The sequence below is a fragment of the Macrotis lagotis genome, chromosome 2 (genome assembly GCF_037893015.1).
Source record: "Macrotis lagotis isolate mMagLag1 chromosome 2, bilby.v1.9.chrom.fasta, whole genome shotgun sequence".
In the NCBI taxonomy this organism is placed as follows: Eukaryota; Metazoa; Chordata; class Mammalia; order Peramelemorphia; family Peramelidae; genus Macrotis; species Macrotis lagotis.
The window spans coordinates 128,687,103-128,708,780 of record NC_133659.1 but is presented as its reverse complement, the minus strand read 5'-3'; the positions used below and the strand labels follow the sequence as shown (position 1 = coordinate 128,708,780).

At 36.2% G+C, this 21,678-nt stretch overlaps 1 protein-coding gene and 1 long non-coding RNA gene across 3 annotated transcripts in view; one reads left to right on the top strand and one right to left on the bottom strand.

The window, feature by feature from the left end:
- Window positions 1–194: 194 nt before the first annotated feature.
- LOC141513186 (uncharacterized) lies at window positions 195–15,967 on the top strand. Its single transcript, XR_012475731.1, has 2 exons — window positions 195–616; window positions 1,248–15,967. It is a non-coding gene; the product is annotated as an uncharacterized LOC141513186 (long non-coding RNA).
- The window catches only part of FBXO28 (F-box protein 28), a 65,147-nt gene continuing 53,157 nt past the window's right edge, over window positions 9,689–21,678 (bottom strand). The window contains exon 5 of one of the 2 annotated variants that reach the window (XM_074222777.1): window positions 9,689–16,782. In XM_074222777.1, coding sequence (XP_074078878.1) covers window positions 16,388–16,782 — 395 coding nt within the window. In that variant the 3' untranslated portion in view covers window positions 9,689–16,387. The remainder of the gene's footprint in view (window positions 16,783–21,678) is intronic. The other variant, XM_074222778.1, reaches the window with a different exon arrangement.

Sequence of the window (21,678 nt, the reverse complement as noted above, 5' to 3'; positions counted from 1 at the left end):
GCCCCGCCCCCGCCCCCGCCCCGGCCCCGCCCCCGCCGCTGCGGGGCGGGAAAGCGCGCGACTTCGCGGCCGCGGGAGCGAGGCCGCCGGCGGCCCTGCCCCCACGCGGCCGATGCGCGCGCAGGAAGGGCGGGCCCAGCGGGGGGCGGGGCCGCGGGTCGGAGGTCAGCCGCGGGTCGGAGGTCGTGCGGAGCCGCGCAGCAAGCGGGACTGCCCCCCGCCCCTCCCTGCCCTTCCTCCCGGGGCAGCTCGCCCCCACACCTCGAGAACGCCCACTTCGGCCGCCGGCGCCCCGCTCTCCGACGGCCAGGCTCCCCGAGGAACCTCGCGCAGCGCCCCCGGGAGGAGGGGAGGGCGCGGGCCAGGAAGACCCCTTCTGACATTCACCCCCATTTCTCAGCTTCCCTGTAAGATGAGCCGGAGAGGGCGTGGCGGGCCGCAGAGACCCCGGATGGGGCCGCGCAGACCCCGGATGGGGCCGCAGAGTCAGAGCCCATAACAAAAGGCTCCAAGAGGGCCGAGTTTACGCCGTCTCCTTCGAGCCTCCCCATGGCCTTGGGACTTAGCTACCCCTGGCCTTCTCTTACTCAAGGAGAAAAGGACGGTTGCCAAACTTGTAAGTAGTTTTATAAGGCTAGGTTCAAACCCGTCATCTCAGACTCAAGGTCCCATGCTTTTTTTCTTTTTTTTTTAATTCATTTTATTTACAGAGCTGAATTCTTCACTGCCTCCCTTTCCCAGCCACCTCCCTCCCTCAGGATCTTTAGGCTGTCATTCAGATGGGGTGGTGGGTGGATCTAATAAAGATAACCAACATCCACGTCCAAATTTTCTATGTCCTTTCACCCAAAATGAACTTTAATTGCATCCACAGAAACAAATTGTTGTGGTTTAGTCAATTAGTTGTATTCTACTCTTTGTGACCTCAATTGGGAATAGTTTGGCATTTGCTTCTTCAGCTCACATTACAGATAAGGAAACTGAGGTAAACAAGCTGAAGTGACTTGCTCAGAGGTCACATTGTTGCTGACTGTCTAGGTTATTTATTTCTAAATAGTAATTAGCATACAGAGCAAAGAGAACTAATTGAAACTAGGCAGTTACCTGATAAGGTCACTAAGTGTTACACAAGGAGTAACATTTTTCCTTTGATTTTTGTAGGGCATAGATTGCAAATAATCCTGTAGTTCGCAAAGGTAGACAATCATAAAAATGAAGAATATTAATGATCTCATTTTTTTTATAAGAAATCCTTCACTGAAGAAATGGAATTTACATTCTAGATTTCATTCTTACACTTGGAATCTTCTCATCTACCAGGAAGAGGGAAGTTTAAGCCCTAATTCACCTCATAAAATCATTGTTCTGTGCTGATTAAACAACCTGGGATATTCCTACTAGATGATGAACCCATTCCATTTTTATAATATTGATTTTTTCTTTAATTTGTACTCCTAAGGATAGAAATGGATCCATTCATATTAAATTTTACAGAGGCACCTACATAGATTGTTTTCTCCAATAATGATCAAGTGATGATGAATAATAGACCAGATTGCTTTGAAATATTTTCTTGTCTCTTATACGAGTTAATATCAGATACAATAATAATAATAGTAATAAACAAATGGCATTTGTCATATTCAAGGGTTTGCATAGTTCTACAGATATTAACCTTGCTTAATTCTCACAATAACATTGCAAAGGTTGTTATTCTCTGAATTGTACATATGAAAAAACTGAAGTTGAGACCTTAAGTGATTTACCAAGTGTCTGAGGCAGAACTCAACAGGAGTTTTCTGTATGTCAAGGAAATACTCTATTCACTGAGCCACCTAGCTGCCTAGCTAAGCTTCAGTTTATATATATATCTATATATCCATGCATATGTGTACTAGACAGTTGAAACATTCAATTCATATATATATATACATATATATACATACATATATTTACTAAGCTTCAAGTATAGAAAACATGATATAAAGAAGAAAATAATTACCAGGATATCTTACTCATTCTCTTGTTATGTGACATAGGACAAGTAATTTAATTTCCTCAGCTTCAGTTTCCTCATCTGAAATGAAAAGGTTGGTCTGGACAACCACTGAGTTCCCTTCCTACTCGGAATCTATGGTCCTAGCAGATATCTGTGGCAGCTCTGATGCTTTATAGATATTAAGTCTAAACAGTCGTCAGTTTTTTTCACTTTTGTCTGATTCTTGGTGGCATCATTTGGGATTTTCTTGGCAAAGACACTGGAGTGGTTTTTCATATCCTCTTCCAGCTCATTTCACAGATAAGGAAACTGAAGCAAACAGGACTAAATGACTTGCCCAGGGCCACAAAGCTAGTAAGTATCTGAGGCCAGATTTAAATTCAAGAAGATGAGTCTTCTAGACTGGAGACCTGGATGGTCTATCCAGTCAGAGCACCACCTCAATGCCCAGGATATAAACAGAAAATCCTAATGTGTCACTTGTAATAAAACAAGAAAATCTTAGATTTAACTCTGGAAGGGAAATTAAGAGACTCCCAGAAGGAAAGCTTTGTAAGAAGCAAGTGCCAGAGTTGGAATCTGAACCAGGTTCATATTAAAAGTTAGATTATATTATTAAGGAATATTGTCCGCTCAGCAGGACAGTCAAGGACAATCCTAAGAGACCTGTTAAGGACAATGCCTTCCACATCCAGAGGGAAAAAAACTATACAGTATCATTGCAAAGCAAAGCAGTGTTTACTTTTTATTTATTTTATTTTAATTAATTTATTTTGAATTTTACAATTTTTCCCCCAATCTCGCTTCCTTACCTCCCACCCCCCCACAGAAGGCAGTCTGTTAGGCTTTCCACTGTTTCCATGGTATACATTGATCTAAGTTGAATGTGATGAGAGAGAAATCATATCCTTAAGGAAAAAAATAAGTTATAAGAGAGAGCAAAATTGCATAAAATAACTTTTTTTTTTTAATTAAAGGTTATAGTCTTTTGTCTTTGTTCAAACTCCACAGTTCTTTGGATACAGATGGTATTCTCCATCAGAGTTACCCCAAAATTGACCCTGGTTGTTGCACTGATGAAATAAGGGTGTCCATCAAGGTTGATTATCACCTCCATGTTGCTTTTAGGGTGTACAGTGTTTTTCTGGTTCTGCTCATCTCACTCAGCATCAGTTCATGCAAATCCCTCCAGGCTTCCCTGAATCCCCATCCCTCCTGGTTTCTAATAGAACAATAGTGTTCCATGACATAAGTATACCACAATTGTTCAGCCATTCCCCAATTGATGGGCATTCACTCAATTTGCAATTCTTTGCCACCATTAATAGGGCTGCTTTGAATATTTTTGTATAAGTGATTTTTTTTAACCTTTTTCATGATCTCTTTAGGGTATAGAGCCAGTAGTGGTATTGCTGGATCAAAGGGTATGCACATTTTTATTGCCCTTTGGGTGTAATTCCAATTTTCTCTCCAGAAAGGTTGGATGAGTTCACAGCTCCACCAACAATGTATTAGTGTCCCAGATTTCCCACAACCCTTCCAACATTGAACATTGTCCTTTCTGGCCATAGAGGCCAGTCTGAGAGGTGTGAGGTGGTACCTCAGAGATGCTTTAATTTGCATTTTTCTAATAAGTAGTTATTTAGAGCAATTTTTCATATGACTAAGGATCACTTTGATTTCCTCATCTGTAAATTGCCTTTGTATATCCCTTGACCATTTGTCAATTGGGGAATGGCTTTTTATTAAATTTGACTCAATTCTCTATATCTTAGAAATGAGTCCTTTGTCAGAAATACTAGTTGTAAAAATTGTTTCCCATTTTACTACATTTCTCTTGATCTTAGTTACATTGGTTTTGTCTGTACAAAAGCTTGTTAATTTAAATGTAATCAAAATCATCTAGTTTGTTTTTAGTGATGTTCTCCACCTCTTCTTTAGTCATAAACTGCTTCCCTTTCCATAGATCTGGCATGTAACCTATTCCTTCATCTCCTAGTTTGCTTATAATATTGTTTTTTTTTATATCTAAATCCTGTATCCATTTTGATCTTAGTATAGGGTGTGAGGTATTGATCTAATTCAAGTTTCTGCCATACTAACTTCCAATTTTCTCATGTGTTTACTTTTTAAAACTTCTGTTTTTTTCTTTCTTTTTCATGGGTTTTCCCCTTAGTTCTGATTCTTCTTTCAGAACATGACTAATATGGAAATATGTTAAACATGATTGTACATATGTATCTTTTACCAGATTGTTTTCTGCCGTGGGGAGAGGGTAGGAAGGGAGGGTGGTAGAAAAATCTGGAACTCATAAATTTGCAAATGGATGAATGTTGAAAACTTTGCATGTAATTGGAAAAATAGAATAAAATAATGAACAGTTAAAAAAATATTTAGTAAATGTCCAGAATGGAAAGTGGTGATCTGTCTGGCTACATGCCAGACTAACTTTTTTCTCCTTCTTAACAGGCTGGTAATTGGAGAGACCCAGAGATAATAATATACCTAGATTTTTACAAAAATTTGACAAATTTCTCAATTTTTGACACATTTCTGTATAAGATAATAAAGTATGCACTAAGTAATGATAGAATTAAAATCATTTTAATGCCAGACTCAAAAAGTAGGAATTGGTGTTTCATTTTCAATTTGGAAAGAATTGGGGTAGCTAAGTGGGTACAGTGGATAGAGCATTGGGCCTGGAGTCAGGAGGACCTGAATTCAAATTTGACCTCAGACACTTAATAATTACCTAGTTGTGTGACCTTAAGTAAGTCACTTAACCCCATGGCCTTGCAACCCCCCCCCCCCCCAAATATAATTTGGAAAGAATTATCTATTGGTATACTGTTCAGGGATCAGTTTGTACTTGGCTCTGGCTGGTTTAATGTTTTTTTTATCAATGACTTGGATTGGTGGAATGTTTATCAAATTTTCTGATGTAAAGTTAGAATGTATAGTTAATACATTGGATGAGAGATTCAGTTTAATAAGGTGAAATTTAATAGGTGGCACAATGGATAGAGCTGGGCCTGGAGTCAGGAAGGCCTGAATTAAAATCTAACCTCAGGCTCTTAGTTGAGCACAAGTCCATTCACTCTGTTTGCTTCAGTATGAGCTGGAGAAGGAAATGGCAAACCACTCCAGTACCTTTATCAAGAAAACTTCAAATGGGGTCATGAAGAGTTGGACATGACTGAAAAGAATGACTCAACAATAAAGTCTTCCAGGAGGATTAAAAAAAAGTCAGTTTCACAACTCTAAGATGAGAGAGGTGAGACTAGAAAACAATTCATAGAAGAAAGCTTTAGGGGGTTTAACCAGCTCAGTGATTCAGCATTGTGACTAGGCAGCCCAAATTAATTTAGTCTTAGACTGTATTTTATATTTGCATTGTATCTCAAACTGTGAAGGTGAAAGTCCTATTATCTTATACCTTTGTTAGAATCTATCTACAGTATTGTACATTCAATTCTGGGCATTATTTTTGGAAAGGCATTTTCATAACCTGAACAATATCCTACAGAAGGTGACCACCCTTCATATCAAATAAGTTTGTCAAGTCCTGTTATTTCTACCTTTGTAATATTTTTTCTTATCTGTCCCCTTCTCTCCTGTGACATTGCCATCACTCTGGTGTGGTTCCTTCTCACCCCCTCATGCTTAGGCTATTGCAATGGCAATAATTGGTTGGTCTCTTGGCCTCAGTCTTCCTTCATCTCAGTCTCCCTTCATCAGGCCATCCTTCACTCACTCAAGTCAAATTGATCTTATTAAAGTTCAGATCTGACTTTGCCATTCCTTTATTCAGTGAACTACAATGGTTTCTTATTAGAGATCCAAAAGAAAATCTTGTCTTAAAGGATTTTGAATAGCAGGGCACTTCTTGCCCTTTCAGTTTTCTTATGCCTTGCAATACTCCTTACACACTTGCAGTCCAAGTGACACTGGCCTCCTTGTTGTTCCTTAACAAGACACTCCTATTTCCCAACTTTGCATTCCACTGGCTGCCTTCCATGCCTGGAACTCTCCCTTCGCATCTCCCCATCCTGGCTTCCTTGACTTCCTTCAGGACTCAAATAGAAGTCTACCTTCTGTAAGAAGTCATTTTTGATCCTTTAAAAAAAATTAAATGTTATTTTTTCATGTTATTGAAATGTTATTAGCAAAAATTCACCCTCTCCTCCCTGCCCCACTCCGGTTGAGAATGTTTTGTTTTTTTTTAAGTATTTTGCAAGGCAAATGTGGCTTGCCCAAGGCCACACATCTAGGTAATTATTAAGTGTCTGAGATCAGATTTGAACCCAGGTACTCCTGACTCCAGGGCCGGCACTTTATCCACTGTGCCACCTAGCCGCCCCTCTGGTTGAGAATGAAAAAAAAAAATAGAGCCTCTGTTACAACACGTTCAGTCAAGCAAAATATTGACAATGTCTAAAGTTTAGATGGATTGGTAGGTATGTTGTGAATATATGTGTATATATGCACACATACATGTAGATGTAAACACATTTATGTATGTAATACAGTAGCCTGTAAACATGTACACATGTATGCACTCATGGTTACTCATATATCTTTCTCATCTTTATTAGGAGTTATCTAGCATGTTTCACTGATAGTCCTTTGGAATACAGGTTGCTCATTACACTGATAAAGTGTTCCTAAATCTTTCAATGTTATCTTTACAATATTGTTAACATTATATAAATTGTTCTCCTGATTCTGTTCATTTTACTCTTCATCAGTTTGTACTAATCTCCCCTTTATCATATTATCTCCTCCATTATTTCTTATGGTTAAGTTATTCCCAATTGAGGGGCTATCTTCCCAGATTCTAATTCTTTGCCAAAAAGAACTATAAATATATTTTGTGGATCCTTACTGTTAATTTCTTTGAGATCAACCATTTCTTTAATCTATTCTCCCTCCCTTCTTCGCTTTCTATTTCCCTGTTTAGTGAAATGTATTTCTATACCCAACTGTTTAGATATATTCAACTCTGCTTCATCCAGTTAAGACAAGAGATGCTGTGCCTTCTCCTTCCCCCCCCTTTTTTTTTTTTAGATTTTCCAAGGCAAGGCCACCCGGCTAGGTAATTATTAAGTGTCTGAGGTCAGATTTGAACCCAGGTACTCCTGACTCCAAGGCCGGTGCTCTATCCACTGCACCACCTAGCCACCCTTCTCCTTCCTTCTTGTTTGTATACACTTTGACCTCAGTTATTCTTGGCTAGAATTGTATATCTCTTGCCTTTTGGAATATTGTATCCCAAGTTCTCCATTCTTTTAGAGTGGTGGCTGCTAAATTATATGTGGTTCTGACTGCAATTCCTCAAAACTTGAATTCTTTCTTTCTGGGTACTTGCAGTATTTTGTGTTTGACCTGAAAGCTCAGGGTTTTGGCTTATAATGTTCCTAGGAGCTTTCATGTGGGTTCCCCCGGCCAACCCCACAGGTATTAACTAGTGAATTCTATTTCTCATTTGTCCTCTGGTTCTAGAAGATCTGGAAAGTTTTAAGATTTCTTGAAGATCATATCTAGGCCCCTTTTTTGGTCATGGACTTTGGATTAGGGTCAGGCTCTATACAATTCTGGAGAGAAGGTCTAGAGTGGTCTTATTGTAGGTTTCATGGGGGTAGTGTTGGGTTATTTCAGGTTTTCAGGAACAGTTCAGATTGGAGATTTGCAACTTTTCAGTGCTGCCCAACTGGTGTGATTCAGGATAACATCTTATCAATGCTTTGCCCCAAGCTCTACAACTCCTTGATTCGTGTTTGAGTCTGATCAACAGTAAACTGTTGCTAATCTCAGCCACTGCTACAGCTGGGAAGTTGGGATGGTTTGGACAGATAGAGCTTCAAGGGGATGGCCCTTGACCTGAGTCTGAAGGAAGGAAGCAGTCCTAAAGAGGTGGTGATGAGGATATTCCAGGTTTGAAGAACAGCCTCTACAAAAGTATGGCAATGGAGGCAGAACTTTATGTGACAATTTGCTTGAACCATAGGGTGAATGAATGGAAACGTATGATAGATTTGATGTTGTTAACTATATCCAGACTGTCAAGGACTTTAAATATCAAACACAAGAGCTTGTGAGGTAGCCAGTGGAACTTATGGAGCAGGGAAGTGCCATGACCAGACCTATAGAAAGTTTTCAAATTTTTAAAGAATTCCCTTGGAAAGATTAGCCTTGTTTTGCTTTACCCCCAGCAGCAGAATTGGCAGCAAAGAGATAGATGTAAGGTTTTTTTTTTAGGTTTTTAGGGTGTTTTTTTTTTTGCAAGGCAATGGGGTTAAGTGGCTTGCCCACGGCCACACAACTAGGTCATTATTGTCTGAGGTCGGATTTGAATTCAGGTACTCCTGACTCCAGGGCTGGTGCTTTATCCACTGTGCCACCTAGCTGCCCCCCAGATGTAAGTTTTATATAAGTAACTTAGAACCAGAAGTTGTCCCAAAGTGGCATTGGTTTTAGATTTTCACTTGTTAGATTTTCAGCACAGGTTGGATGACCACCTTATAGAGGAAATTCCTTTTTTTGTTTGGTTTTTTTTCTTTTAAATAATATTTTATTTTTCTAATTACATGTAAAGACAAATCTTTTTGGTTTTTTTGCAGAGCAGTGGGGTTAAATGACTTACTCAAGGTCACACAACTTAGTCGTTATTGTCTGATACTGGAATTGAACTTGGGTCCTCATTCATTTTTATAGTATTTGGGGTTCCAAATTTTTTCTCTCTCTCTCCCTCTCTCCCCTTTCCTCTTCCTAAAATGGTAAGCAATTTGATATGTTATTTATGTACAATTATATAAGACATTTTTCCATATTTGTTATTTTATAAGATACAGTCTAAAAGGGAAAAAGTCCAAGGAAAAAAGTGAAAATAGTGTGTTTCAATCTACATTGAGTCCATCAGTTCTTTTTCTAGATATGGATAGCATTTTCTATCATAAGTTCTTTGTAAATTATCTTAGATCATTGTATTCCTGAGAAGAGCTAAATCATTCATAGTTGAATGTTATTACAGTGTTCTCCTGGTTTTGTTCATTTCATTTTGCATTCGTTTATGTTTGTCTTGGTTTTCTGAAATTTGCCTGCTCATCCTTTCTTATTGCCTAGTAATATTCCATTATATTCCCATACCATAATTTGTTCAGGTGTGTCCCCCCCCCCCCCCATGGACATCTCATGTTTCTAATTTTTTTTGCCACCACAAAAAGAGCTGCTTTGAACATTCTTGTACAAGTGGGTCTTTTCCTCTTTTTTATGATCTCTTTAGGACAGAGACTTCTTTGTGGTATTGCTGGATAAAGGTTACCCTTTGGGCATAGCTCTAACTTGCTCTCCAGAGTGTTGGATCAGCTCACAAGTGTGACAAATTTTTTTAAAAAGTTTTGAAGAGTCTCTTACTGACCTGCAAAAGTAAGCTCTATAAAATGTACCAAGTAGCCTCAAACTATAAGAAATCTAGGAGCATTTGGGATATCAGCATGTGAAAACCATCTAATCCATTACTGAGTCCTGTTCAACCTTTGCAGTATTTCTTGCATCTCTCCCCATTTGTCTATTCCTACTGTAGTATAGAGGGAATTATTATAAAAGAATAGGTTGGATTAGATGACCTCATTCTAAGTCTGAGCTTCTCTCCTGACTTGGTTCAGTGTCTATCTAAGTGGTGCATTTTAGCAAGTTTGAATCAGGTGGTAAGAAAGAGTTGTGAATGAGGAGAAAATAAACTTTCATTCATTCTCATTCCAGCTTTACATTTAATAGCTATGCAATATTAGGTACCTATTTTCTTTTTATCTCTAAGGAACTTCCAGTTCTATGAATACAAGATAACTCTTGAAATGTTAAATCCAAAGTAGTCCCTGATAAAAATAGAAAGCTTGCAAGTTTAGAAATTGATATAACATATTTAGGACTCCACTTATTGCTATTATTCTTTTCACAGTTTCACTTAATGTTGACAAGTTAGGTCATAATCATTAGAAATAACAGATAATGGTTTATTTACCATGGTCAAAAGGGGGAAAAATTCATTGAAAATTTATTGAACTTTCATTAAAAATTAAAAATGTTAAAACAAAAAATGAACAACATAAAAGTTGAGAAATGTAGGACATCTGGTCATTTAGATGTTTCTAATAAAATCCAGTTATTGAATTTAGGTCACACCATTCTTGATTTATACTTCCTTAATTCTTCACAACTATTACTTTAGTCATTATTTCACTTTTCCCCTTAGCATTCATTTTTGAGGAAATGCTTCACTAAAAATAGAAATAATTCACACAAATAGCTAAGACTGCATTTTTTTCCATTCAACATATCAGTAATCAAAAATAAAAATATATTGGAGTCCAATTCAGCATACAAACATTTTTTGAAAATACAAAATTCATATTTTTTAAAAGAAAGGTAAAAAAGGGTAGGGAAGGCTAAGATGTTTGGTTTCCCAGTGGAAAATTCATATGATCACTCTCCAACCTTTTGTATGAGTAAAATCCATTCTGAGCCTGGAATCCAAGATGCAGTAAAAGTGACCACTCTAATTCTCTATTTTTTGGAGATATTCAAGTGACTAGAATAAAGCCAAGGTCCTGGGCATTCCTGGTTTCTATCTTTACATCTAGCCAGACAACTAGGAAAAAGCACATCCCAGAGTATAGTTGTTGAGTGTTTTTTTCTCATGGACCTTAGTCCTAAGTAACCACTATCAAGGTGAAAAATTCCATGGAAAATATTTGGAGTTAGTTGCTACAATTCACAAAACTGTAATTTCTTCATTTTATGTTAAGTGCATATATGTCTTGCTATTTTTAGCACTACAGGCCTTGATAGTTTTTCTTTCTGAGGCAGGAATGACTCTAAGGAATTTCAATATATTGTCATTAAGTTCACTACTATTCATTTTTCAGATGTTTATTATCCATCTCCTCCCTTTCTTTCCTTCCCCTTCCTCTCACCCCTTCCCACCATTTTAGAGTTTTAAATCAAAGACTTTAACAAGATAGTTGGAGAGTCAGTTTGCTTCCATTTTCTTTTGTGTACAAAATAAAAATACAACTATAACTGGTAATAACACATTTATTGAAGTACCCTGATGTATGACTGGGAGGTGTTTTTCACTTTTCCAATGATTGCATTAGGTCAAAAACATTTAAAATGCCAGAAACTAAACCTCTAGTTCATTGTGACATAGGTAAACAGAAATGGTACCACATAGAAAATATACTCTTAGACCAGTTACGTCCTTTGGTATGATTTTGAATAAGGACTACATATTCTGTAAGGTCAAAGAACCTAAAGAACACACCAAAACTTAAAAGATCTCACATGTCCTGCCTAAGACTGATAAGTTTAGATTTAATATTCACCATACATTAGGAACTCAATACAAACTTTGGGGACATTAACTTTTTACATATTTTAGGGGGTGTAAGAGGCCAATTTTCAAAAGACTAGTATGGACAATAAGCTCAGTCCAGATTTGAGCAGGAAGAAGCGATTCGGCTGGATAACATTTGGGAAATCATGCAGTACTTTCAATGATTGCTAACTATTTGGTGGCCGCCAAAATCCACATTTTTAAGCATCAGTGTTTTCTACTGATGCTATATGGCTGTAGATCTTGGAACAGACTTGGAAGAATCAAAATGATAAGAAAACCAAAAGAGTAATGGAAAGATACAGAATAAGTTTAAGTAGGTTGCAGCATACTGTCAACAATGACTTTCCCATGAGAAGTAGTATAAAAAACATCAGTGAAGACATGGATAAAGTGGGCTAGTCATGTAGCAAGATAGCGACAAGAAATAGATAGCCTGAGTGCTACATTGATTACATGATATTTAAAAAAACCCAACAACCTAGAAGGCCTCCAGTGCATTATATGAATGGAGCTTCTATGGAGAACTTCTGAAAAGACAGTGCCAGGAATTGTAGAGGTTGAGAAGGCATGGAGGGGTTGCTTTCTGCATAGGTGGTAGCAATATCAACATTGATCAATCAGAATAACCTGGCTGCAATTTTATCACCAATATACTAATTTTTATTAACACTTATTATTAAAAGCTGTAAAAGACCATTAATTGCTATGAAGCTTTTAGAGGGTAATTTTCATTATTACCTCTTTGATTTCAAAGAAAATGCTGATTTCTTGGTTGAGAAATTGGACCAAATGATAAGCGACAATTGGCAGGGTTGAAAAAGCTACACTTTTATCATTAGAAACTAAATCAGATAGGAGTTTCATAGTATGATCAGATTCTGAGCTTCCTCCCTACAGAGAAAGTTGCTTTTCAGGAACTTTTATTTCTAATCTCAACTATTATTTATATAGCATTAATTTTTAAAGGTGTCTGATAATAGGGTACTCAAGGACAGAACTGGATATAAAGATATTATGTTGTGCACTAAGTCTTAAGATTTATGTTGCTTTTAATTTCCTAACACCACAAACTTACATGCTGTTTGAAATAGGGCAATATACAAGTATTCTCAGAAATTACTATAGCTATTGAATAAAAACTTAAAAAAGAAAGTCACCTCCAAAAAACTAATTTAATTGGCCAGCATATTGTGCATTTAGTTTCTTTGGAGATTAAAGTGCAGGTTGTAAAATGGCATAAATAATGCAAGTCAAACAGTATTATTGACTTAATGATCCATAACCAGATGTAATGCATATTACAGTTTTTCATGTGCCATTCATCTATTTTCACTCAATAATTAAGTTCTAACATTTCTTTTAATTTATTGGATTTAAGCATTACTTTACTTTTCTTCTTGCCTTACCCATGTTGGGAGTCAGAGTATTTCTTTTAGCATTTTAATAGTTAGGTTAAAAAGCTTATCTGTTTTGGAGCTATTAAGTAGTTTAAGGCCAGCTTCTGTAAAAGTTTAATATTATATAAAAAAACAAAAACATGATTATAGAAAAAGTTGCTTCCAACAGTGGCTGTCAAGTTGAGTTTCAGGGAATCCTACAGGGTTCCTTTAAAAAGTATGATTAATAAAATATTCAAATATCTGTTCTTTCATTTGTGGAGCCCAAACACAATAGGATACCAGGGCTTCAGAGCAAGAAGGGATATAAAGACCATCTAGTCAAAATCCTTCATTTTACAGATGAGGAAACTGAGGCTAACAGGTGAAGTGACTTGCCCAAAATAACATAGGTAGCAGTTAGGATTTGAAACCAGGTGCTCTGACTCTAAATCAAGTACCCTTTTCCCACTAAACCACACTGCCTCTCCAAATCAGGAGCTTGAAAAAAATAATGCAGCTAGATTTCATAACATGAAATTTGTAAACTACTTTATAAGGAAATAAATAATGTTCACATAAAAAAAACTAGCAGAAAGAAAGGATCCTAGGCTGAATTTCCTAAATTCCTTGGTGAAGTGTCTTTTCCATATTATAGCTCAGAATCTATTTAATACATAATGAACTTACTAGTGAGTGTGGTCCATAAAAACAAAATTTCAATAAGAAACAAAGCCCTCCTGGAAAAGGCTCTGGAAAAAAGCTAGGATGCAGTACAAACTTAATTATTCTGTCAGGTGATTTCCTAGTACAGCGTACTTACATTATACTGTTTACCATTCAAGTCAGTGACAATTCAGGATAATATGATAGGCTTTTTGAAACTACTGTATATGTATCATCAATTTTTAGTGGATCGAAGTAATTAGTGTCTACCAGAAACTTAAATAAAAACCTCTTATTTTTTCAGTTTCCTAGAATTTTTGCAAATAAAAAATGAGCAATGGTGTCTGCAGTGCTTACCCCACTTCTTTCTCTCATTAAGTGAGTCTGTTCTGTTAAATGCAATTCAGAAAGTGCTAAATTTAGATTTTTAAAATCCCAATATATGAGAAAAAAATTTTAAATTTCTTTTAAGGACATTTTGTTCAAAACAAGTAGCATCCAACAAAATTTATAAACGGCATATAAGAGCTGGTTTCCTTAGAATTAAAGTATATCTCATTTGTTCTTGTTAAAAGAACATTTCTATAATATGATGGAAAAACCAAGAAGGGTAGTTGTAAATAGTAAATATCTTTTAATGTGCTTAATGTTAGAAATTGTGATTTGTTGATCAATTATTTTCTAATATGCTGACTGCTTATTATAAAAACCATCTGTTCATATCCACTAAGGAGAGAGACTGTAATGGCCAAACAGCCTAGAAACATGTGACATTATATAGAAAAATAAGAAATGAAGGTCAGAATGGAAATGAGTTAAGAAATAAAAATGAAATGATAGTGAAGCCTTAAGTGGGATAGTGTACCAAACAAACCCCTCCCAGGAGTACAGACTTTTTTGTAATTCATTAAGACCTGTTAAAGTATTCATCTTAAAAATAAACTAAGAGATTGTTAAATGCATAATCATCATAATTGATAAATATGTACTCTGCTACTTAAAACAAAGTCTCCTGAATTCTAGAAAAGCAGTCTTTAGCAAAGGTCATAAAGTATTCCAACAGGCTTCTATATCAGCTATGACATTATAAATTTGGTATCAAAAAAAGAAAACTAGCTGAGATGAATTTCAACCTGGGACTTTTTGCCTGTGTTGACAAATACAGTATATGGAAATTGTTAGTTGATCAAAACAAATCATTAGGAGCATTTGTTATTAAATCCTAACTTAAAACAAAGGTAAATGGGCTTTCCAAGTCAGGTACTACTGATACAGATTTCAGGACAATTTTTGTTGGGTTAATTTCTAAGAAGAATAGCCTCATTTTATTGGACGGATGCAGAAAGGCAGTAACCTTGTGCTTGAATAAGCTCAGATTCTTACCCTTACCTTGGACTTAATCTAGATGTCAAATTCCCACAAGGAAATATTTTCCCATGTTACATCTAAATGTACTTTCATCTCGCTGAAGCCCAAGGCAACAGCTGCTTAAAAGAATTTTTAACAGTCAAATGATAGCTATATAGTATACTAAAAAATAAAACAAGGATAGTGATATCTGTGTAATGTTTCAAAAATATACAACTGGGAAAAATAATCACTGTACACAACAACTTAGAGGCTGTTAAAGTGACCAATCAGAAGATTGAACAGTGCAAGACATGCTTTTCCAGTTACAAGTTCAAAACAGGAGTGCAAAAGAAATTAAAGCTCTTGTTTAAAGTTTTAGGATAAGGAAAGCTTGAATATAGTTACTAGTATTTAAAAGCTTCCCCTGGCTATTCTCCCCTTTCCCCAATGATGTAAATGTCTTTTCATCATACAACCATTTTCTTGAATGGACCTTGCTTCACTGATGAAAGAGTTATATGGCTAAGTACTCCAATACTCAGTATGTCCAATACTCAGTCATCACATTTTGACCTATGGGTTGACACAGTAATGTAATAAGAATACTAGTAACCAGAGATCCTACATATACAGAAAGAGCCTTACAAGTTGGGTTTCTGCCTTAGCCAGAGTACCTAAACTCTCAGGGAATGGATAATGCACCAGGTGTCAGTACTGTCCAACCCCCATAGAGGTCAAATGAACTAATATATTTTCCCATAAAAGGCTCAAGCTCATCTCTGCCTGCTTAAATGAGAGCCGATGTTAACTAGGGTACTAAGAACTTAGAAACTTTTCTTTATCAGTGGGAAAATCTAGAGGTTCAAGGGCAATACCAGTGCAAGAAGGGCTCTTGAGCGAGCTAAAAAGGCAGTGCATGCATCTATCCATGCAAATGTAGGAGTTGGTTCCAACAGAGAATTGAAGCTGTGTATATAATAGCTGGATGAGTCCCTTGCCAGTAGTCTACAAAAATATATAGTCAATACTGTAGAGGTCTCTTCTGCAGTCAGTACTGTAGAAGTCCTTTCCAATCACCCATTACTTCAATACCAAAAAGCATTAACTACTTTTCAGACATTCCAGACAAAGGTCACTTGTAACAAAAAGTCGACTTAGTTTTTATACAAGATAGTGTCCTTTTAAAAAGTAGGTCTTTTCTTTCAAGTGAACAGGACATTTTTGTACTTTAAACTTAATTTCTAGTCTGTCAAGATAGGGTTTATTTAAGATCCTTATTTAATGTGCATATATGCAGAAACACAAATAAATTTACTTTAACACATCATCATCTGCACAGAAAAAAAGATAAACTCCTCAAAACATGATAGAGTGGGTCTAGTTATTACAAATCTATTGCAAATTAAAAACATCCTGTGCATCAGTCCACCCAGACAGAGAGGGGGAAATGTCCCAAGAATGAGTAAATGTCAAAGTCTAAATTGTGTTCTGAAGACTGAGCAGCCTAAAGGACACCATGCTGCTAAACCCAAGAGTCCATGTGAGCATGACTTCCTGGGTGCTAAGCCATGCCTTTTGGAGCGATAACTGAATTCCAAGTTATTTTCTATTTCGAAGGCGTTTAGATTTTCTAAGAGAGTCTATGGCTTCCACTGCCTTTCTCCGTTTCCTAGGAGACTCCTCATTTGGCCCAGACCCTGAGGAACTTCCTACTGCACTTTCCATGACTTCTCGAAGCTTTCTTTCCAGCTCTGCCAAACGAGCATTCTGTTCCCCTATGATTTGGGTTTGCTCTAGCAGTTTCTGGTCCTGATCTTGAAGTTGTTTCTGTTGTTCTTGCACTTTAGTGCGAAGCTCAGAAATTTCACGCCTGAGTACAGTCACACCAGCGCCATTTGTCTTCACTTGCTGCTGAAGTTTTGTGACCTCCTGTCTTGAAGGGTTTTGTTTGGAGAAGAGCTGCATTGTCGTTAGGGCTGCAGAAGGTCCTGGAACTGTGGCAAAAGAGTTATGAAATAAATATTAATCAATTTTTAAAAGTTAAGTTTCCATAGAATTAATACTTGATATAACCAAAACTTTTTGAATATTCCACTCTTATAATTTCTAATTCTATTATTTGCTTAGGCTATATAATAGAAAGAAGCTGGTTACCCTCAAGCTCCAAACTATCATGGCAGGACTTAGTTTGTATAAAGGCACTTAATGATACGTATTTGTGAAAGTAAAATTTTGCAATAATTCATTGTTAAATATTATAAAAATTGGGAAATAATTTTCTGAGAATTAACTATTTAATAAAAGTAAAATCACTGACTGAAGTGGACACTCAGGTCTTTAGGGATATTGCAAGATGAAATGAGAAGACTACAGCCAGCTTCTAAGTCAAGTGAAAGAACATGTAACAGAAAACATCATACAGGAACACCACATTTTATGACTATATAACGTATGGGAAGATACTTTAGCTTTGGAATTGTTATAAAACATATGAATACTGTAAAACACAAATATTACACCACTTTTATACTATATAAATCCCATTTAAGGTTTAAATTCCATTAAACTTTTTTTTAGGTTTTTTTTTTTTTTTGCCAGGCAAATGGGGTTAAGTGGCTTGCCCAAGGCCACATGGCTAGGTAATTATTAAGTGTCTGAGGCCAGATTTGAACCCAGGTACTCCTGACTCTAGGGCCAGTGCTTTATCCAACCATTAAACTTTTTAAGTCTAACTTTATATAAGCGTTTCACTTATGGAATTATTGACTCTTAGACATGACCTTAGAAATCACCTCACCCACACCACTCCTTTTATAGATAATCCTTATCTGCTTTCTTATAGTGCTGTTTATTGTAGACCACATAGGTTGAGAATGCTTTTGGTCACCTTTCTGTATCTGGATAAGATTATGTTCAATTCAGTAAGCATTTATTAAGTACATATTATGGTTATGTGCCTAAAGTCAGGTAGACAAATGACCGCTGCCTTCAAAGGACTTTTTCCTTTTTATGGAGAGCACAGAATGGACAGAACAACATGGATACAATTTAATATCCCCAACTACAGAGTGGAAGGAAACTGATAGGGAGGGAGGGCAGATGTTCCCCAGGTAGGGGATGGCTTGGGACAAGATAGAGATGGGAGAGATGGGAAAGTGGAACAGAGGAAGAACAAGGAGACTAGCTGGATATACCTAAGAGTACCTGAGGGGAATGATAGGTAGAACACCTGGAAAGGCAGGTTGGGGATTTAAAAAAAAAATTATTCATTTTACTAATTATATGCAACAGTAGTTTTCAGCAATCGTTTTTTTTTTTTTTGCAAGGTTTTGAGTTTCACATTTTTCTCCCTCCCTCCTCCATCTCCCTGACAGAAAACGATCTAATTTAGGCTATACATATATAACCATGCTAAACATAGATTCATATTAATCATGTGAAAGAAGAATCAAAACAAAACGGGGAAAAAACATTAAAGAGAAAAAAAATAATACATAAGACAACTTAAAAACTGAAGACAGTAAGTTTTGGTCTGCATTTAAACTCCAGGAAGGGTTTTAATAATTATTATTTTTTTCCAGTAAGGGTTTTAAAAGACAAACTGTACACTTGAAATTTCTTGGGCAGAAGAATGATATGGGGTTAGATCTGTGATTTAAAAATTTTACTTTGTACCAAACTCCTAAGGGATTATTTTGTAAAACTAGGAAAATAATAAAAAGGAAAAAAGGTAAAAAATTCTCAAGAGAAACAGTAAAAAAAGGGGGAGGGAAGACACTACCAATAGGTCACAGAATATAGTACAAGACAATTATTATTGAAGTGACTTTGTACTAGTTAAAAAAAGAAATCATTAAGTGGAATAGATTAGGAATACAACATACTGAAGCAAACAAACATAGGAACACAGACCTAAAGACCCAAGGTACTAAGGGAGGAGCTCACTCTTTGACAAAAATTTCTGGGAAAATTGACAAATTAGGTATTGACCAACTATAAAACAAGATAAATTATAAAGGGATGCAGGACGTAAGACATAAAAGGCGCTCATCATAATCAAATTAGAGAGGCAAGGAACAAATTATCCTTCAGATTTTTGGAAAGGGAAGAGTTCATAATTAAATAAGCATTAGATAAGATGAAATCAACAACTGATTATGTAAAATTTAAAAGTTTTTGTATAAAAAAACTATTCCAGCCAAATTAGATAGGAAATGGGTCAAGTGGGGAAAAAAACTCTTTAGCAAATTTCTTTATAAAGATCTTATAACCAAGATGAGTAAGGAACTAATCCAAATTTGTAAGACTTAAGAGATATATTTTTCACCAGATAAAAGATCAAAGAATAAGATGCACTTTTCAAAAGAAGAAATTTAAGCTATCAACTACTATATAATTTTAACTTAATTTAATAATTTTTAATAAATATTTTTGTTTTTCCAAAAACATGCAATGGCAGTTTTCTCTGATCATTTATTTACAAGGTTTAGAGTTTTACATTTTTTTCCCCTTCCTTCCTTCCCTTACCCCCTGCCTGCCCCTGACAGCAATCTTTTTTTGTTTTTATTTTTGAAAGGCAATGGAGTTAAGTGATTTGCCTGAGGTCACAACAGTTTAGGTAATTATTAAGTATCTGAAGCCAGATAGGAACTCAGGTCCTCCTGACTGTAGTTTGGTGCTCTATCCTCTGAAGCACCAGACTGTTCCCCTGAAAGTAATCTAATATAGACTCTATGTGAAATCACTAATAATTTGATAAACTTAAAGCAATTCTTTAGGTTCTTTTGTCTATATCCATCAGATGGGCAAAAATTGACAAAAGAAGTAAATGACAAATGCTGGAGGGGCTAAAGGAAACAGGCCCAACACTAGCACATCATTGATGGAACTTTGAAGGGGTCCAGCTCCTCTAGAAAGCAATTTGGAATCATGCACAAAAAGTTACTAAACTGTACATACCCCTTGACCCAGCTATATCATGACTAAGCCTATACCACAAAGAGGAAAAGAACCTATATGTACAAAAATATTCATGGCAAATTTCTTCAAAATTAGGGAGATACCCCAACTATGGATAAACTAATTATGGCATATGAATATAATGGAATATTACTGTACATAAGAAATGATTAAATGAACAATTTCAAAGGAAACTGGGAAGATCCCTGAGAACTAAGGCAGAACTGAAATTTATCAGTAACAATGTTATAAATAAAAACTTTGAAAAGCTTTAGAACTCTAATTCAAGAAAAGCTATGAGTCCAAAAGACTGAAGATGAAAGATATCACCTACTTCCTACTAAGGAAGTGATGGACTTAAAATGCAGAGCTATACATATTTTTGGATATGGTCAATGTAGGTTTTATTTTGTTGGACTATTAATATTTTTATGATGGTTCCTTTTAAAAAGAATTTCAAATGAGGGAGTGGAAGAAAAAGATAAATGTTTATAATAATAAATGTTTAAAATAAGGAAAAAAGGAATTTGACTTTGACAATTATGTAGATGATGGTCTAGAACCTCGGTGACAAGAAGAATGGTAGTGCCCTATAAACCAAAATGGTGAAAATAGTAAGAAGAGAGTTTTGGGAAAAAGACAATGAGTTCTCTTCTAGACATGTTAAGTTTGAAATACTTATGGGACAATTCAGTTGCAGGTGTCCAACAGACAGTGATGTGGGAGTGGAGTTTAGGAGAGAGGCAAAACTGTATGAAGCTCTTATCATGATCTACATCCACAAAATAGTTGAATGCATGAGAATTCCATTAAAAGAATAAGGTTGATTTGGTGTTTTCTAGCCAGAAGCTTGAGAATGAAGCCTTTTTTTTTTATCATTATCTTATTTTTCATATAAGGATTAATTATTTTTGAGATATCTTAAGGGTAACATTCTAGCACCAACTTTTTTTCCTTTCCCTTTTTTTTAGTATTTTTTTTTTTTTGCAAGGCAAATGGGGTTAAGTGGCTTGCCCAAGGCCACACAGCTAGGTAATTATTAAGTGTCTGAGACTGGATTTGAACCCAGGTACTCCTGACTCCAAGGCCAGTTCTTTATCCACTATGCCACCTAGCCACCCCTTTTCCTTTCCCTTGATGGTATTTCTTTAAACCTTTTTCTCTGAGTCACTGCTATTCCATGGTTTACCTTCCCTTCTCTTCCAAAAACTTCATCTTAATAAATTTATAAAAACACAAGTAAAACTAGCAATCAAACATTTTCATGCTATTAAAATTAGTCCAACATACCTTTTGGATTTTGACCTGTCAGATCAAATGTTAACCAAAAATCAATACCATGTCCATTTTGCTTTAATCAGACAAATCACTCTGTATTAACTTTATATCTCAAGCTTATATATTTTTTGAGCACTGTGTTAAGTATTGGGAATACATACAAAAGAAAGGCAAAAACAGTCCTTTGTCTCAAAGAGCTCAAATTTTAATGGAGGAAGACAAAAATGCAAACTACTATGTATGCACAAGATATTTACAGGATAAATTAGGGATAATCTCAGAAGAAAAGCACTCACTTTAAGGGGGGGGAATCAATAGGTGGGATTTTAACTGGGATTTGAAGGAAAATAAGGAAGCAGGGAGGCAGAGCCGAGGGGATGAGGGAGAGCATTCCCATTCCAAGTATGGGGTACCATCCAATGAAAATGCAGAGTTGAAAGATGGAATATCTTGAACAAGAAACAAGGAGACCAGTGACACTGGATTATAGAATATGTGGAAGAGAATAAAGTGTAAGGAAAATGGAAAGGTAAGAAGGGGCCAGGTTAGAACTATATGGCCAGTGGTTCTATTAAAATCCCATTTTAGTTCTCTGCATCTCCCCAACCATAATTAAATTCTAAACTATTCAAAATAATTACCAACCTATGTTA